The sequence below is a fragment of the Mus pahari genome, chromosome 10 (assembly GCF_900095145.1).
Source record: "Mus pahari chromosome 10, PAHARI_EIJ_v1.1, whole genome shotgun sequence".
Classification (NCBI taxonomy): Eukaryota; Metazoa; Chordata; class Mammalia; order Rodentia; family Muridae; genus Mus; species Mus pahari.
Genome location: NC_034599.1, coordinates 116,386,948 through 116,401,684, shown reverse-complemented (window position 1 = coordinate 116,401,684; position 14,737 = coordinate 116,386,948). Strand labels below are relative to the sequence as shown.

The window sequence follows — 14,737 nt, the reverse complement described above, 5'->3', positions numbered from 1 at the left end:
TTTTTTGTTTTTTTGTTTGTTTTTGGATTTTTGAGACAGTTTCTCTGTATATCCCTGGCTCTGTCCTGGAACTCACTTGGTAGACCAGGCTGGTCTTGAACTCAGAAATCTGCCTGTCTCTGCCTCCTGAGTGCTGGGACTAAAGGGATGCACCACCACTACCGTCTGTACCCCATTTTTGATGGGGTTATTTGATTTTTCTGGAGACCAGCTTCTTGAGTTCTTTGTATATATTGGATATTAGTCCCATATTAGTCTCTATTGGTAAAGATCCTTTCCCAATCTGTTGGTGGCCTTTTTGTCTTATTGAGAGTGTCTTTTGCCTTACAGAAGCTTTGTAATTTTAGTGAGGTCCCATTTGTCGATTCTCTATCTTATAGCACCAGCTATTATTGTTCTGTTCAGGAATTTTTCCCCTGTGCCCATATCTTTGAGGCTTTTCCCCACTTTCTCTTCTATAAGTTTTAGTGTCTCTGGTTTTACCCACAGCTGAATGTTATGAAGACATTTTCTTAATTGAGGTTCCCTCCTTTCAGTTAACTCTAACTTGTGTCAAGTTGACATAAAACTAGCCAGATAGTTGTTCAGCCCAGCTCCCTGCCTACAGAGCCTGACCATCCCTCCTGCACAGGTCATACACCAAGACCCTCAAACCCAGGCTTCAAGATCTGTAACCCATTTGGACACCCGTGATGCCCATTCTGGGCTTTGGCACTCAGTCCCCTTTTGGTTCTAGCACTTAGTTTTTCCTCACTTACATTTGAGCTCAGATCTGTGTCCAAGAATGATATAATTACTAAGTTTTTACACTGACTTTCCTCTTCCTTCCGTTCCCTCTTTCTTATTTTGTTTCCTTTCCAAAATATTCTTTACTGTGTGAAATGTGTACTTTTATGTCTTCTTCCTGAAACCTCTCACTAATATTTAACTTAACACAGCTTAATGTTAGTATCTTTACTTTCAAACAACGCAAGAACTTTTAGAACACTCTCTCCTTTCTTTCCTGTTTTAGCTTCTTTAAAGACATAGAAATAATATTAAAATCCTGTGCATCCTACCTTTACATCCTAAGTGCTGGGGTTACAGATATGTGCCAGACGTGGTTTCTCTGTCCTGTTTTAAATATGACTGTCACACTGTTCAGTCCTTTTAAACTCAACTTCCAAACACTGCACACTTCAAATGTACAAAGCCCTAGGTTCAGTTCCTAGCCCCAGGGATGAATGAAGACAGACACAAGCACACACACACCATTTATTTGTTCAACACTCTTCCTTGCATTCCAGCTATCTTTGGCAGAGAGGAATTAACCTTAAAATACCTTCCTGAGGGGCAGAAGAAATGGCATAACAGTTTGGGAATGTTTGGTGTTCTTCAAGTGGACCTGAGTTTAGTTCCCAACACTCATGTTGTTGAGTAGTTCAAAGGCACCTTCTAACTTCAGCTCCAGGGAATCTGATGCTTTCTTCTGGGCACCAGCACACATATCACACACACACACACACACACACACAGAGAGAGAGAGAGAGAGAGAGAGAGAGAGAGAGAGAGAGAGAGAGAGAGATAGAGATAAATAAATCTTTAAAAAATAATGACCCATTCAGCAGGTTTTAAGAATGGTAAACTTTGTTAGATTTTGCTTCCATATCAACACATGTATTTGGCCCTATTTCTTTTTCTGCCTCTCTTTCTTTCTGTTTATTTGTTTGTTCTGAGACAGGTTTCTTTGTGTAGCCCTGGCTGTCCTGGAACTCACTCTGTAAGCTAGGCTGGCCTCTAACTCAAAGATCCACCTCCGTCTGCCTCCTGAATGCTCTTATTAAAGATGTGCACCACCACTGCCCAGCAGTGACCTATTAATAATATTATTAATACCTAATAATAACCTACTATTATCATGGTATTATTATTTTTTATATGTTTTTTTGTCTACATGTATGTACATGCACCATGTGCATGCCCAGTGCCCGTGGAGGTCAGAAGAGGGTGTCAGATCCCTGGACCTGGAATTACAAACATTTGTAAGCCACCATGTGGGTACAGGAAATTGAACCTAGGTCCTTTGGAAGAGCAGCCAATGCTTTTAACCATCAAGTCACCTCTCTAGAACATAGCCCCATTTCTTAAAGAACGATTTCCCAGAGTAGAGTTTTTCTGGTTAATAGTTACTTTCTTTCAACACTTTGACAATATTTGCCTTATAATTCTGGTTTCAGTTGTTGATACTTATTTACATATGCTTGGTGCAGGAAGTGGCACTATTAGGAAATATTGCCTTGTTGGAGAAAGTGTGTCACTGTATGAGTGGGCTTTGAGGGACCTTCCTCCTAGCTCCCTGGATTCTAGTCTTCTCCTATTTGTCTTTGGAACAAGATGTAGAACTCTCAGCTTCTCCAGCATCATGGCTGCCTGGATGCTCCCATGCTTCCTGCCAAGATGATAGTTGACTGAACCTTTGAAACTGTAAACTAGCCCCAATTAAATGTTTTTGTTTTGTTTTTTAATAAGAGTTGCCTTGGTCACGATGTCTTTTCACAGCAATTCACACTCTAAGAAAATGCTAAATTTTTCTTTTATTATTTTGTTTTAAATCAATTACTTGTGTATATGTGTGTGGTTATGTATATGTGTGACTACGGGTGTGCTGTGTGTGCACATATGCATGTGTGTGTTTACTGTGTGTGTATGCGTGTGTGTGTGTGTGTGTGTGTGTGTGTGTGTATGTGTGCGCGAGTGTGTATGCCACAGCACTTGTGGGGAGGTAAAGGAATCCCTTTGTGGAGTCATTTCTCTCCTGCTACCTTTATATGGGTTCCAGACACTGAACATGAGTCAACAGACCAGCACTACAGGTACCTTTATTGGCTGAACTGTCTTGTCTGCCCTATTTTGTAAGTGAATGATTCCTTCTCTGACTTCATTGTCTTTGGCGTCTTTGGTGAATTTAGTATAGATGTGTTTTATTATCTAATCTAAGCCTGAGCCTAAGTAATATTGAACCTATAGGATTTATGGATCCATGTTTCTTCTCAATTTTGCCAAGTTCATATAGATTTTCTTAACTGTTGCCTCTGTTTCTGTTTTTTTCTCCTTGAAGATCTTCAGTTAGATCTATGTTAATATTTTCTCTCCTATTCCATAGGTCTCATAACTTTGTCTCTGCATGGTCCAATCTCCATATCATTGTTTTATTTGTATGACTGGTTGGTTGACTGGTTTTCTTTTTGTTTCCTTCTAGATTATTAAAAGGGAATCTATGGTGGTTTAATAAGAATGTCACCCATAAGTTCATATGCTTGAATATTTGGTCCCAAGTTGGTAGAACTATATATGGGAAGGATTAAAAGGTGTGACCTTGTTGGAAGAGATGCGTCATTGAGGGTGGGCTTTGAGGTTTCAAAAGCCAGAGCCATTGCCAATTAGCCTTCACTGCTTCCTAGTTGGGATATGGATGTAAGGTCTCAGCTGCTGCTCCAGCACCATGCCTGCTGCCTGCTGCCTGCTGTCTGCTGCCATGCCCCACTCCCATAATGGTCATGGACTCTAATCCTCTGCATCCATGAGACCAAAATTAAACACTTTCTTTTTTATAAGTTGCCTTGGTCATGGCATTTTGTCATGACAACAGAAAAGTAAGTAAAACAAAAGTTGGTACTAAGAAATAGGATGTTGCTGTGACAGACCTGATCATGGTTTTGGATGAATATGGAAAACAGGACATTGGATTAGGAAAGCTGTTGAATACTGTAAGCAAGGTTAAATGGACCATTCTTATAGGAATGGAGAACAGTAGTGCCGAGATCCATGTGGATTATGGATGCTCAGTTCAAGAAGTTTCAGAGAACAGTATTACCAAGTGTTAGAAACCTGTTTTGATATTTTGGCAAAGAATGTTGATGCTTTCAGCCCTTATTCTAAAAAATCTTCCTGGAACTAAATTGAGACTTTTTGGATTAATTTTATTTGGCAAAGGAGATTTTAAGACAGCCTATTAATAACTCTGTTGCATGACTATTAGTAATCATTCTTATGTAGGACTACAATGAAAAATAACAAGTAGGGCAAAAAGAAATACAAAATGTACAATTCGAGGAGGAGAAAAAGCACCGTGAAATTTAATGTTTGTATTGAAAGAGAGAAGAAGAGGGCTGAGATCTGAGGTAAAATGGAATAAAGGGAGGGTTGTCCTCAGAGCAAGACCCCACCAACAGCTAATCCTATTTGTAAAAAGGAAATGCCTAAGGAATTTTCTGCAAAAAGCTGCAACAGGGAAAAATGTTATGCAAATGTAATTCAAGAAGGGAACAGGTTCCAACTGAAGTGGCTGAACTTGGCAGCATTGGCCAGGTAGTTCTGGCTTTAGAGTCCTGAGGGATACAGGAGTAAAGGAATTGTGGAATCTTCCTCTGCAGTTAAGAAAAGCCTCTGAGGCCAGGTGTGTGGCAGGGGAGTTCCTGCATGGAAGCCCAGAGAAGCCATACATGAAGTTGTGAGAGCCAAGCCTGGATTGTGTTGGAGATCCCAAGATGTTGGAGATGCCAGAATCCTGTGAGATACCTGCCAAGGAGAGCTGCAATAGAGAGTGGGAGCAAACCAAGAGAGAAAGACCCAAGATGCAGTCAGCAAAACTGGAAGGGAGGAGCCATTTGAGCCCTTTCACAGCTGATATAGAGCTACAAGATTTGGAGTTTGCCCTGCTGGGCTTTTGTCTTGCTTTGGCCCAGAATTTTTTCACTCTGTCCCCATTCCTCCCTTTTGGAATGGTAATGTATATTCTGTGTCAATATATATTGAAAGTATGTAATTTACTTTTATAAGGAGTTACAATTAAGAAGTCACCTTGAGTCTTAGAAGAGATTTTGGACTTTAAAATAGTGTTCAGACCATGAAAGACTATGGGGAGTTTTGGACTAAAGGCATTTCACATTGTGATATGGCCACAAGCCCATGACAATCAAGGGGTAGGATATGGTTGCTGGTTTGAGTGAAAATGGCCCCCATAAGCTCATATCTTTGAACTCTTGGTCCCCAGTTGGTGGAACTATTTGGGAAGGATTAAGAAATGTAGCTCATTGGAGGAGGTATATGTGTATGGGGGGAGCTTTGAGGTAGCTCCCTCTGCCTCCTACTTGTATAAAGGGATGTAAGCTCTCAGCTACTGCTCCAATGCTATGGTTGCCTAACTGCTGCCATACTCCCTCCGTGATGGTCATGTTCTCTTAATTCTCTACAAACGTGAGCCCAAAATTAAACACTTTTCTTTTATATTGCTTTGGTCATGGCATTTTGGCACAATAACTGAAAAGTAAGAAAGACAGAATCTAACAGCAAGTCATCTTTACAGATCTTAATTGACTTGACACTGTAATTAAGAAAGATACTAGACAAAAAGAAGTTTGGGATATTCTACCTGCTCATGTACAGGCTATATGTATAGCAAAAGGAAAGAAAATGATATGCAGAAAATGTAAGTGAGTGGGCTGGAGAGATAGCTCAGTAGTTAAGAACATTGGCTGCTCTTCTAAAGGGCCCAGGTTCAGTTCCTACCACCTATACAGCAGTTCACATCTGTCTGCAAAACGCCAATGCACATAAAAAAAAAATGTAAGTGAAGTGTAGAAATGGCTTAGTTAGGTAAAACTTTTTATTTGCCTTATTTGATCCTTGTTTTAAGCAGTTGGATTCCTATGGTTTGCTGAGGCAGGGCTGTTGTTATTGTCTGAGATTCAGCAGCTTGTTATAAAGATTTGAAGTCTGTTACACATCAACTGAGGTTATAGTTCACTATGTACAAAGACACCATTAGTCCAAGTTTAGTGCACCATTAGGTCAAACTATATTTAGCTGAAAAGAATTTACCCTAAGATAAATTCTCCCTGCTCACAAATTGTCTCTTTAGTCATATCTAATCTAGTATTAACTTTATAGTGTTCCTTTAAACCAATAATTATGTTTGTTATTGAAGACAATATCTTTTTAAAGTTAATTATTTATTCTAATTGGTGTCTATCACATAGTGCTTCTGTAGTAGCCATTGGCATGGAAGTAAGATCAGACCATCCCAGTAGGGAGTATTTTAACATTGGCATTGTTTAGAACTGATGGCTTCTGGTGATACTAGTGAAATCATTGCTTTGTAATATTTAATTTTCATTTTAAATTTTCTACAAGGGTTATCATATCCTTATCTGTTCCTAAGGCTGACTAGTCCCACTGTGCTTATGCCATTGGGCTTACCTATATTTTTGTATTAGTCAATACAGAATTTTTGTTGCTGTAACCAAATATCTGACAAGAAGAAACTAACAGGGGTGAGGGCTTATTTTGCTTCTCGGAGTGAGAGGGTACAATCTATCATGGTAGAGAAGGTTGCAGAATTTATGACAATAGCAATGTAAAGCCAAGATTCTTAACTATAGAAGGCTATAAAACCTCAATAATAGTATAAATAATATTATATAATACATATCATATAAATAAAAATGTTGTAAAACTTACCCAGTGGCCTACTTTCTCCAGTGATAGTACAACTCCTAAATGTTATACACATCTCTAGGTGGGTAGAGTGTTGCACATTTTTTATCCCAGTGCTGGGGAGGCAGAGGCAAGAGGATCGCTGTGAGTTTGAAGCCAGCCTGGTGTGCAAAGCTAGTTCTAGAATAACCAGGACAGTAATACAGAGAAATCCTATCTATAAAAAAAAAAAGACAAAAAGTTATATCCATCTGTAAAAGTACAACAATTGGGGAAATACTGTTCAAATACATTTGAACTATGTCATTTCACCTCCCCTCCCCCTTGGCTCAGGTGTGTAACCAATGTCTTTCAATTACTCTCAGGCTGTCCAGGGCACAGGCCTGGCCTTCATCGTCTATACCGAGGCCATTAAAAACATGGAAGTGTCCCAGCTCTGGTCAGTGCTCTACTTCTTCATGCTGCTGATGCTGGGTATCGGAAGCATGCTTGGAAACACAGCGGCCATCCTCACCCCTCTGACTGACAGCAAGGTCATCTCCAGCTACCTGCCCAAGGAGGCCATTTCAGGTCAGGACACACTGTTGAGGAGGGAGGGTATGGGTGGGCAGGGAAATGTAAGGCAATCAGTAGAATGGTTTCCTCAAGAGCCTTGTGCTTCTAAGCCAACTCCAGAAGCAGGCTCTAGGAATCTGTGTTCCTGTACTGTGTCCTACTGAGCCCTGGAGATGGACTAGAAACACACCACATCCCAGGGAAGTGAGGTGGTTGGTCAGCCCACCCTTGGGCAAAGGCTAACTCCCCAGCCTGCACTCAGGTCTCCAGGCTTTGAGAGCCTCCATCTGTTTTTGTTTTAATTGAAGGATAACAGTCATCAACTGTCCATTTCCTAAGGTGAGTATCTCCTGTTCCCAGGCCAGGAGCTCCTTCCACATACTCTCCAGGCAACAAACCCCCAATCAGATCACCCTGTTCTGACTTCTAATGCTACTTGTGTTTGCCTCTGCTCTTGAAAGGTCATTTACAAAGATATTGTAGGCCTGCTGTCAACACTCAAAACCTGTCAGTGAGCTGCACTGTGCAATTGTCAATCCCTGATCCTGTCTGATAAATCATTCATTGTGAGAGCACATACCACTTCTTCATGCATTTTGACTGTGAGGTTGTCAGTAAAGCCTTTCCCATGATGGCTACCCATTACCTTCACTCTCATGTTAACCATCCAGGGTCATGAGAATTCTGTGGCCAGACACTTCTGCCTCTGATGATTCTGTAACTCCATATCCAAGATGGGTAAAACAAATCTCCATCCAATCTTCATGTTCTGACTACTCACTGAAAGCCACACTCTCTTTACTCAGACCCTCCTAGCACTTGGCATCCTTCCTGGGACTGGGTCTCTGCAGCCCAGTTGTATATTCTGTCCCCAATTCCTTTTTCTATGGGCTAACATGCCCTACAGAGCAGCTCCTATAGCTCATGTGGGTGAACCTACCCTTTAAAGTGCACCTAGGTACCTGTGGCTCCTGCTGGCATATAATGTAAGGTGAGAGTAGGGAGACTCAGATGAGCAGTGATCTTGTCTTCCAGGTCTGGTATGCCTCATCAACTGTGCTGTTGGCATGGTGTTCACCATGGAGGCTGGGAACTACTGGTTTGACATATTCAATGACTATGCAGCCACCCTGTCTCTGCTGCTCATTGTGCTGGTGGAGACCATCGCTGTGTGCTATGTGTATGGGCTGAAGAGGTAAGGAGGCCTCAGACCCTGCCTTCTGCATGGGGTAGCTAAGCTGCGGGGCCACACTCATAAAGAAATCATCCTTCCTCTGCGCATACCCGTTTTAGATACAAGATCCGTCAGTTTGGTCTTTGCCCTCAGATCTCAGAAATCTCTTGCTTTTCCAGTTTGCCAGCAACTAACAGCTTGTTTTCACTGCCTGTTTTTTCATTTTGTACCATGACATGTTTCCTTGTTGACCCTGCTGGACTCATGGCTTTCTGGGCGGGGAGAGGACTCTGCCTCCAGGATTAAATTCTTTGATCTTCTCCCACCATCAGAATTTTTCAAGAACCCTGACCTGAGTCCACTTAGAAAACTCAGCCTCAACTGGCTGTGGTGGTGGTGCATACTTTTAATCTCAGCACAGATGGATCTCTGAGTTCAAGGTCAGCCTGGTCTATAGTGTGAGTTTCAGGATGGCCAGGCTACACAGCAAAATTTTGCCGAGAGAGAGAGAGAGAGAGAGAGAGAGAGAGAGAGAGAGAGAGAGGGAGGGGGAGGGGAGGGGAGGGGAGGGGAGGGGGAAAAAAGAAAAGATGAAAGAAAATGAAAATGAGAGAGAGAGAGCGAGAGAGAGAGCGCGAGAGTGAGCATGGATGTGGTCACATTTCTACACAGCCATTGAATGTGATCTGGGTCAAAGACCTATGCTGTGTCATCCTTCCCTCTTCCTTAGATTTTTATGATGATCTAAATTGTTTGGGGCTTGGATAATACCATCTGTGACATGCTAAAGAGCTGGCTTTCCATTGAGAAGTGTTCCCCAAAATCCACTGAAGAGCCAGGGTCCCATGGTATGCTGAAGCATCTTCAGTGACCAACTGTTTCAGTAGATAAGTTAAGTAAAAATCAGATTGGTGGCTTTCCCCCTAGGACTCAGAGTCTTAAAAATGCTTGGGAAGCTGAAGAGGGATTATAATTTGTCACATTCCCAAACCAACTTGGGAATCCTTTCTTCTTATGTTCTCCATCAGCTTACAAGTTGAAGTCCTTAAGAGACTGATTTCCCAATATGAAGACATATAAATGATCACCCAGAAATTTTCAGGGAGACAGGCACTAGTCATGGAGTAGTATTTCAGAGTAGAAGAAAGTTAAAGAGGTCTGAACTTCAGTTCCCTGGGGGTGACATGACTGAAGAGAGGACACAGTTATATCCCAGGAAGTGGTGGGAAGTGATGGGAAGGGGGGAGAAAGAGGAACCTTGCCCAAGATACATACAGATAATGGCCAGGAGGAGCCTTCTGCTCCTGCAGGAGACACTGCCATCTAGTGGTCTCCAGTGACAGAGTCCTCACTCTGCTGCAGCCAGCTCCCCTACCTTTCTCAATTCAGAACAGAATGGGGGAGAAACAAGAGGTGTACAGCACTTTCTGACCTTTGTCCTGTGTTCTCGTTGTCCTGGTGTTCTTGTTGCATATTCATGGTGGGAAACTAGACTTCAGTTCAGTCAGGAGAACAGAGCAGGCAGAGTTCTGCACAACCATACATGGACACGATAGAACAGATAAGTACAAGGAGCCAAGTGGCTGTGGCTGCAGCTGATGTCAATAGTATCTTATCTGGCCCCAAGCCACCCAGGCTCTGGGAGTCCTCATCAAATTTCCTGGCCTCTCTCCTGAGAAATAGATGTTGCTTAGGTCCTTAAGTGTTGAAAGGCTTTTTAAACTTACATAGGTGAGTACTCCAACCTATGAGACTGACTCATCAAATCCATGGTAAATAAATACTTCATTGCTATTGCTAGTGTAGGCAAGAGGTCAAGTAAGAAAAAGGAGAAAGCCAGAATATGGCCAAGATGAGAATGCAGAGGGTGGTCTTTGGACTGCAGCCTAGAAGCTTTGATCTTGCCCCACGCTCCCTGTTCTTCCATGCCAAGGACAGGCCCTTCCAAGCACAAAGTGCCTGTTCTGAGGCCATCTCTAGGAGCAGGAGAGAATGCTTGGACCCATCACTAATGGACAGAGTGAGTGGGTGGGCAGAGAGGCAATGTCACCATAGCCCTGTGGACTGAGAGGACTGCCATCCCCGTCCACCATGCACCCTGACCTCATCTTCTCTAGGAATTACCCTCAGGTCCACACCAGGAGCCTTCCTCTGAAGGCAAACACTGGGGAGATGCCCCATGATCCCTTCCTTCTTGGTCATTCTCCCCTCAGGCATCCTCAGTCCTTTTCCCATGACATCAACACCTCCCCCAGGAGGAATCAGAAGGGTTCAGGGTCACACTCAAAGACCACTGGTAACCAGAATAGCATCTTCCTAAGTGCAGAGGGCATGGATCGGGAGCCCCTCCCTCCAGGCTCTCTTCCTGTGGTCCAAACAGATTTGAAAGTGACCTTCGGGCCATGACTGGCCGCACCCTCAACTGGTACTGGAAGATCATGTGGGCGTTTGTGAGTCCACTGCTCATCGTCGGACTCTTTATCTTCTACCTGAGTGACTACATCCTCACGGGAACGCTGCAGTACCAAGCCTGGGATGCTACTCAGGTATGTGATGTCCCTGCAGGGCTGAGGAACAGAGCAGAGGAGCCAACAGTGTCACTTCAGAACACAGCCCTTCAGTTTCTGACACAAGGAACCATTGCTGTGCTGTGGGGAGGTTACAGGTGACAGATAGCATGGGAGCTTCATCAACATGTAACAGATGCTCAATCTCGTACAGCAGAACTGGGCTCTGAGTTTTTAACTACAATGTGTGAAGACCGTACAAGTCACCTCCACACCATCCCAGTGGAACTTCCCCTAGAAGTGCTGGTTCCTCTGGAGTAGCACATAGAAAGATTCATACAGAGCATTTCTACCACCACAGGAAGTTCTAATCTGTACTAAAGGTTACCTTATATTTAGGGCCTCAGAGTAAGGTACCAGACAGACTGTTTTTATGGCATTCTTATGGAGAGCTTCACACACAACTCACATATGCTTGAAAAGGTCAGAATTGTCTATCTTTATGGCATATAGAGAGAGTGGGCATAGTTTCTCTGAAGGCTTGCTGTGAATCGCAGAGCCATGGAGCATCACAGGCCTCTTCTCACTGTAGAGCATCTTTCCCTCATAGAAGAAGGCTTGGGTGAGTATTTCTTTTTGTATTTGATAGGAGGAACCTTCCCCTGATGCTCAGTCTCTTCTCCCAGGGGCAGTTGGTGACCAAGGATTACCCCCCACATGCACTGGCTGTCATCGGTTTGCTGGTGGCTTCATCTACCATGTGCATCCCCCTGGTGGCCCTGGGGACTTTCATCAGGAATTGCCTCAAGAGGGGAGGCTCTGCCCCAGTGGCCTAAGAATGGACCTCCCAGAGACTGGAAGACAGCCACTCTGTTTCACAGTCACTGACTGCTGGTGGGAACTTCTTGGCTGGAGTGCTGGTCTGGGGCGTCCTGAGCCTGTTAAGAAGATTAGGGAACTTAGCACAAGAAGACTGCCTCGGGGAGGGGACCACATCCCTTAGGAGGGGCCCTCCATCCTCTGCCATCTGAAGGTCATACCTTGCAGCTTCTTAGTCATCAGAGGTTAAGGCCAGTATTGAAGACCATTGTTTTCTTGATTCTAGAAAGTTCTAGAATTTAAGGTAAACTGTCATTAAAACTTGACTGTAACTCTAAGGAGCCAAACAATGACTTTTTTTTTTTTTTTTTTTTTTTTTTTTGCTTAAAGAAAACATAATACTAGAGGGTAATTGCTTTTCAACCAGAGTCAGAGGTTTTGACGTATATAAGGTGACATATTAGATTTAATATCATTCTTTTCTTTAAAGACACAATGGATATCTAATTTCTCTGTTCCCTGACTACTCTCTAAATGCTACCATGGCCACTAAGAGACTTTTTCTGGGGTTCCAATGGAAGTCACCTTTCTCTGAATCCAAGGTTCCTCACAGTGGGCCAGGACCAACCTCTCTACAACTCTAGACTGTGCTAGGAATCTGAACAGACACTCCCATCCCTAGGGTTTCAGTGTCAGGTGCATCCATAAGGATACAAGTAACTCTAACTTGCTATAAACATCACTTGCAACCACCTTCATTCACTTCTGCATAATAATCTTTTCTAAAATGTATATAAATCACACAGAGCAGTGTGTAGCTTAAAATACTGCATATTTATGGCTGTTATCCATGCACCATGTGAATGTCTTTGTTCTTTTTATCATAATAAAGTGGATCAAGGTTTATCTAGACTGAGAGTTCTTCCTGTACTAACAACCCTTGCTCTGCTGAGCTCATGGAATTGAAGGATTTCTTTGGACCTATCTTTACAGACACCATTGAAATGCGTAGACATCACTTGAAACATCAACCAGAGATGACTTTTATTTCTCTCTTCTACCAATAGCAAATGTAGGCACTAGAAGGGCCTTTTGCAGGACTGAAGAGAAATTTTCCTGGCTAAATCTTTGCTACATTTGCAGAGGACCAATATTTGGTTCCTAGCATCCATATTGGGAAATCTACAACCTCCAACAACTCCAGTTCCAGGGGATTCAACATCCTCTACTGTCCTTGTTGTTACCTACATGCACCTGTACAGACATACACAAAAAGACATCACATAAATTAAAATAATATATATAAGTCTAAAAAGGTGGATAATGATTATGTGTTTCCCAAAGCGAATCTTTTAATATAGACCTGTAACCTACTTTAAAAATAGAAGGGTTTTTGTTATCTTAACTGCCATCCCATCAACACCTCCATCTTTTCTTGATACCTGGTTTCAAAATGATCACTGCCTGTAAAACATAAGAAGAGGCATTTATTTACCTAAATGTTTACTCCTGATTTCTCATCAGGTTGTTTTCAGGCTTGAAGAGTGGGCCCACCTCTTGTCAAGCACAGCAGAGTCTATTCCCGAATTCTCAGGTATCTGCTCCCTCCTCTCAGACATAGTCACTGACTGTTGTGTCTTCCTGGGGTCAGTCACAACCATGGTCTCGATATCACATACCCTCAGAGGTCAAAAGAGGAAGGCTGTCGAACGCTATTATTCTATTACTATTTCAGCATGCCCAACCTGTCTGCTATTCTAAACACCCGGGAGCATTGAAAAGTTCCAGCGTCCATCAGAAATCCCAAGAGTGGGATCAGGCCTTGCATAGTTTTCAAATTTCTCAGGTGAATCTAATATGCAGTCAAATCAGAGAGCCTGGGCAGAGCCTATTTAAAAAGAGAAAAGAACATGGTGCGTTTAGAAGTACTTACATCCGGTACTTGTAAATATTTAAATACACCACTGAGCATTTCCAGTTATGAAGGGAAGTCACGTCTGTGGAACAGTTTTACTTATGGAAACAGACAGGTAAGGTCATGATATCATGAAAGACAGATGTTCCTCTGTTCACCCCGCTACAGGCAGTGGAACCTGGGAGCATGGAGCCTAAAAATGAGACAGACTAAAGTCCGACGCAACAGTCAACTTTATTCAGAGTATCTGACGACTTATACTCTGAGGGTTAAAAAAAAGGTCACATGAATAAAGTTCTCATGACTTCAAGCTGTTTACAATCACAAAGACAAGCTACACGTGGCAAAAACATGTTTTCCCACAGGCATATAAACAAAAAACAATAGCCAGCTGTGAATAATCTGAAGTTAAATCACTCCTATTGGCTACACCTGGGAGGGCACCAAAACCCTTTCAATGAACAATTTATTGTCTTTGAAGAAACTTGAGGTCACGAGATTGTTTCCTTAGAGTTTTCTCACAAGCATTCAGGATTCTCACTGGACTATTCTTGGGCTGTGCTCCCACACTTCTCCACCCACAACTGGGGTCACATACTGCTGCACCCACTATAAACTGAAGAGCACTGTGAGTTGAAAATGCATCAGTTACACCTACCTTCCTGAACATCAGTCAGGGCAGCAGCTCATGGTCAAATGATCATCAGAGGCTGTGCAGCCACCAGGATTCTCCACATCTCTAAAGAGTAACCTGCTTCAGATTGCTTCCTTGCAAAGCATTGAAACTCAAACTATAGTTTCTGCAGAATTCATTTTACTTTTATGTCATTGTAAAGTCAAAAGATCCTAAGCTGACCCAGGTCAGTCAGGCAGCTGTCTACAATATAGTCAAATGAAATAGCTTTACTTTGGTTTCTGTGGATCTTATGTAGAGCAAGATGTTTCTCAATAATTCTCTTGAGATGGTACTAAGTCATATTTCAGACAAATCCTTTGCTGGTTCTAGGCACAATAGCACAATGCCTATATTGGAGATAGATAAGAGTAATTTAGAAAATTATATAAAATATAAAATAAAACTTAAAAAGAGCCACATGTGGTGGTAACATGTGCCTAAATTCCCACTATTTGGGAGACTGAGGCTATACCTGTTTCAAAAAAAACCAAAACAAACAACAACAAAACCCCATAAAAAGAAACAGGAAGGTCATCGTATAACGATAAGGGGTCAGTTATCATTTTAAAAACATAGATTATCCATACAATAGCTATAGAATATACAATCTCATCAGC

The 14,737-nt window shown here is 42.4% G+C and overlaps 1 protein-coding gene across 2 annotated transcripts in view; it reads left to right on the top strand.

The window, feature by feature from the left end:
• The window catches only part of LOC110327371 (sodium- and chloride-dependent transporter XTRP3A), a 43,370-nt gene extending 31,459 nt beyond the window's left edge, over positions 1–11,911 (top strand). Inside the window, exons 8-11 of one of the 2 annotated variants that reach the window (XM_021206301.2) lie at positions 6,840–7,044; positions 8,065–8,224; positions 10,584–10,749; positions 11,397–11,911. In XM_021206301.2, coding sequence (XP_021061960.1) covers positions 6,840–7,044; positions 8,065–8,224; positions 10,584–10,749; positions 11,397–11,546 — 681 coding nt within the window. In that variant the 3' untranslated portion in view covers positions 11,547–11,911. Of the gene's footprint in view, positions 1–6,839; positions 7,045–8,064; positions 8,225–10,583; positions 10,750–10,927; positions 10,998–11,396 lie in introns of those variants that run through there. The other variant, XM_029542770.1, reaches the window with a different exon arrangement.
• The last annotated feature ends 2,826 nt before the right edge of the window (positions 11,912–14,737 follow it).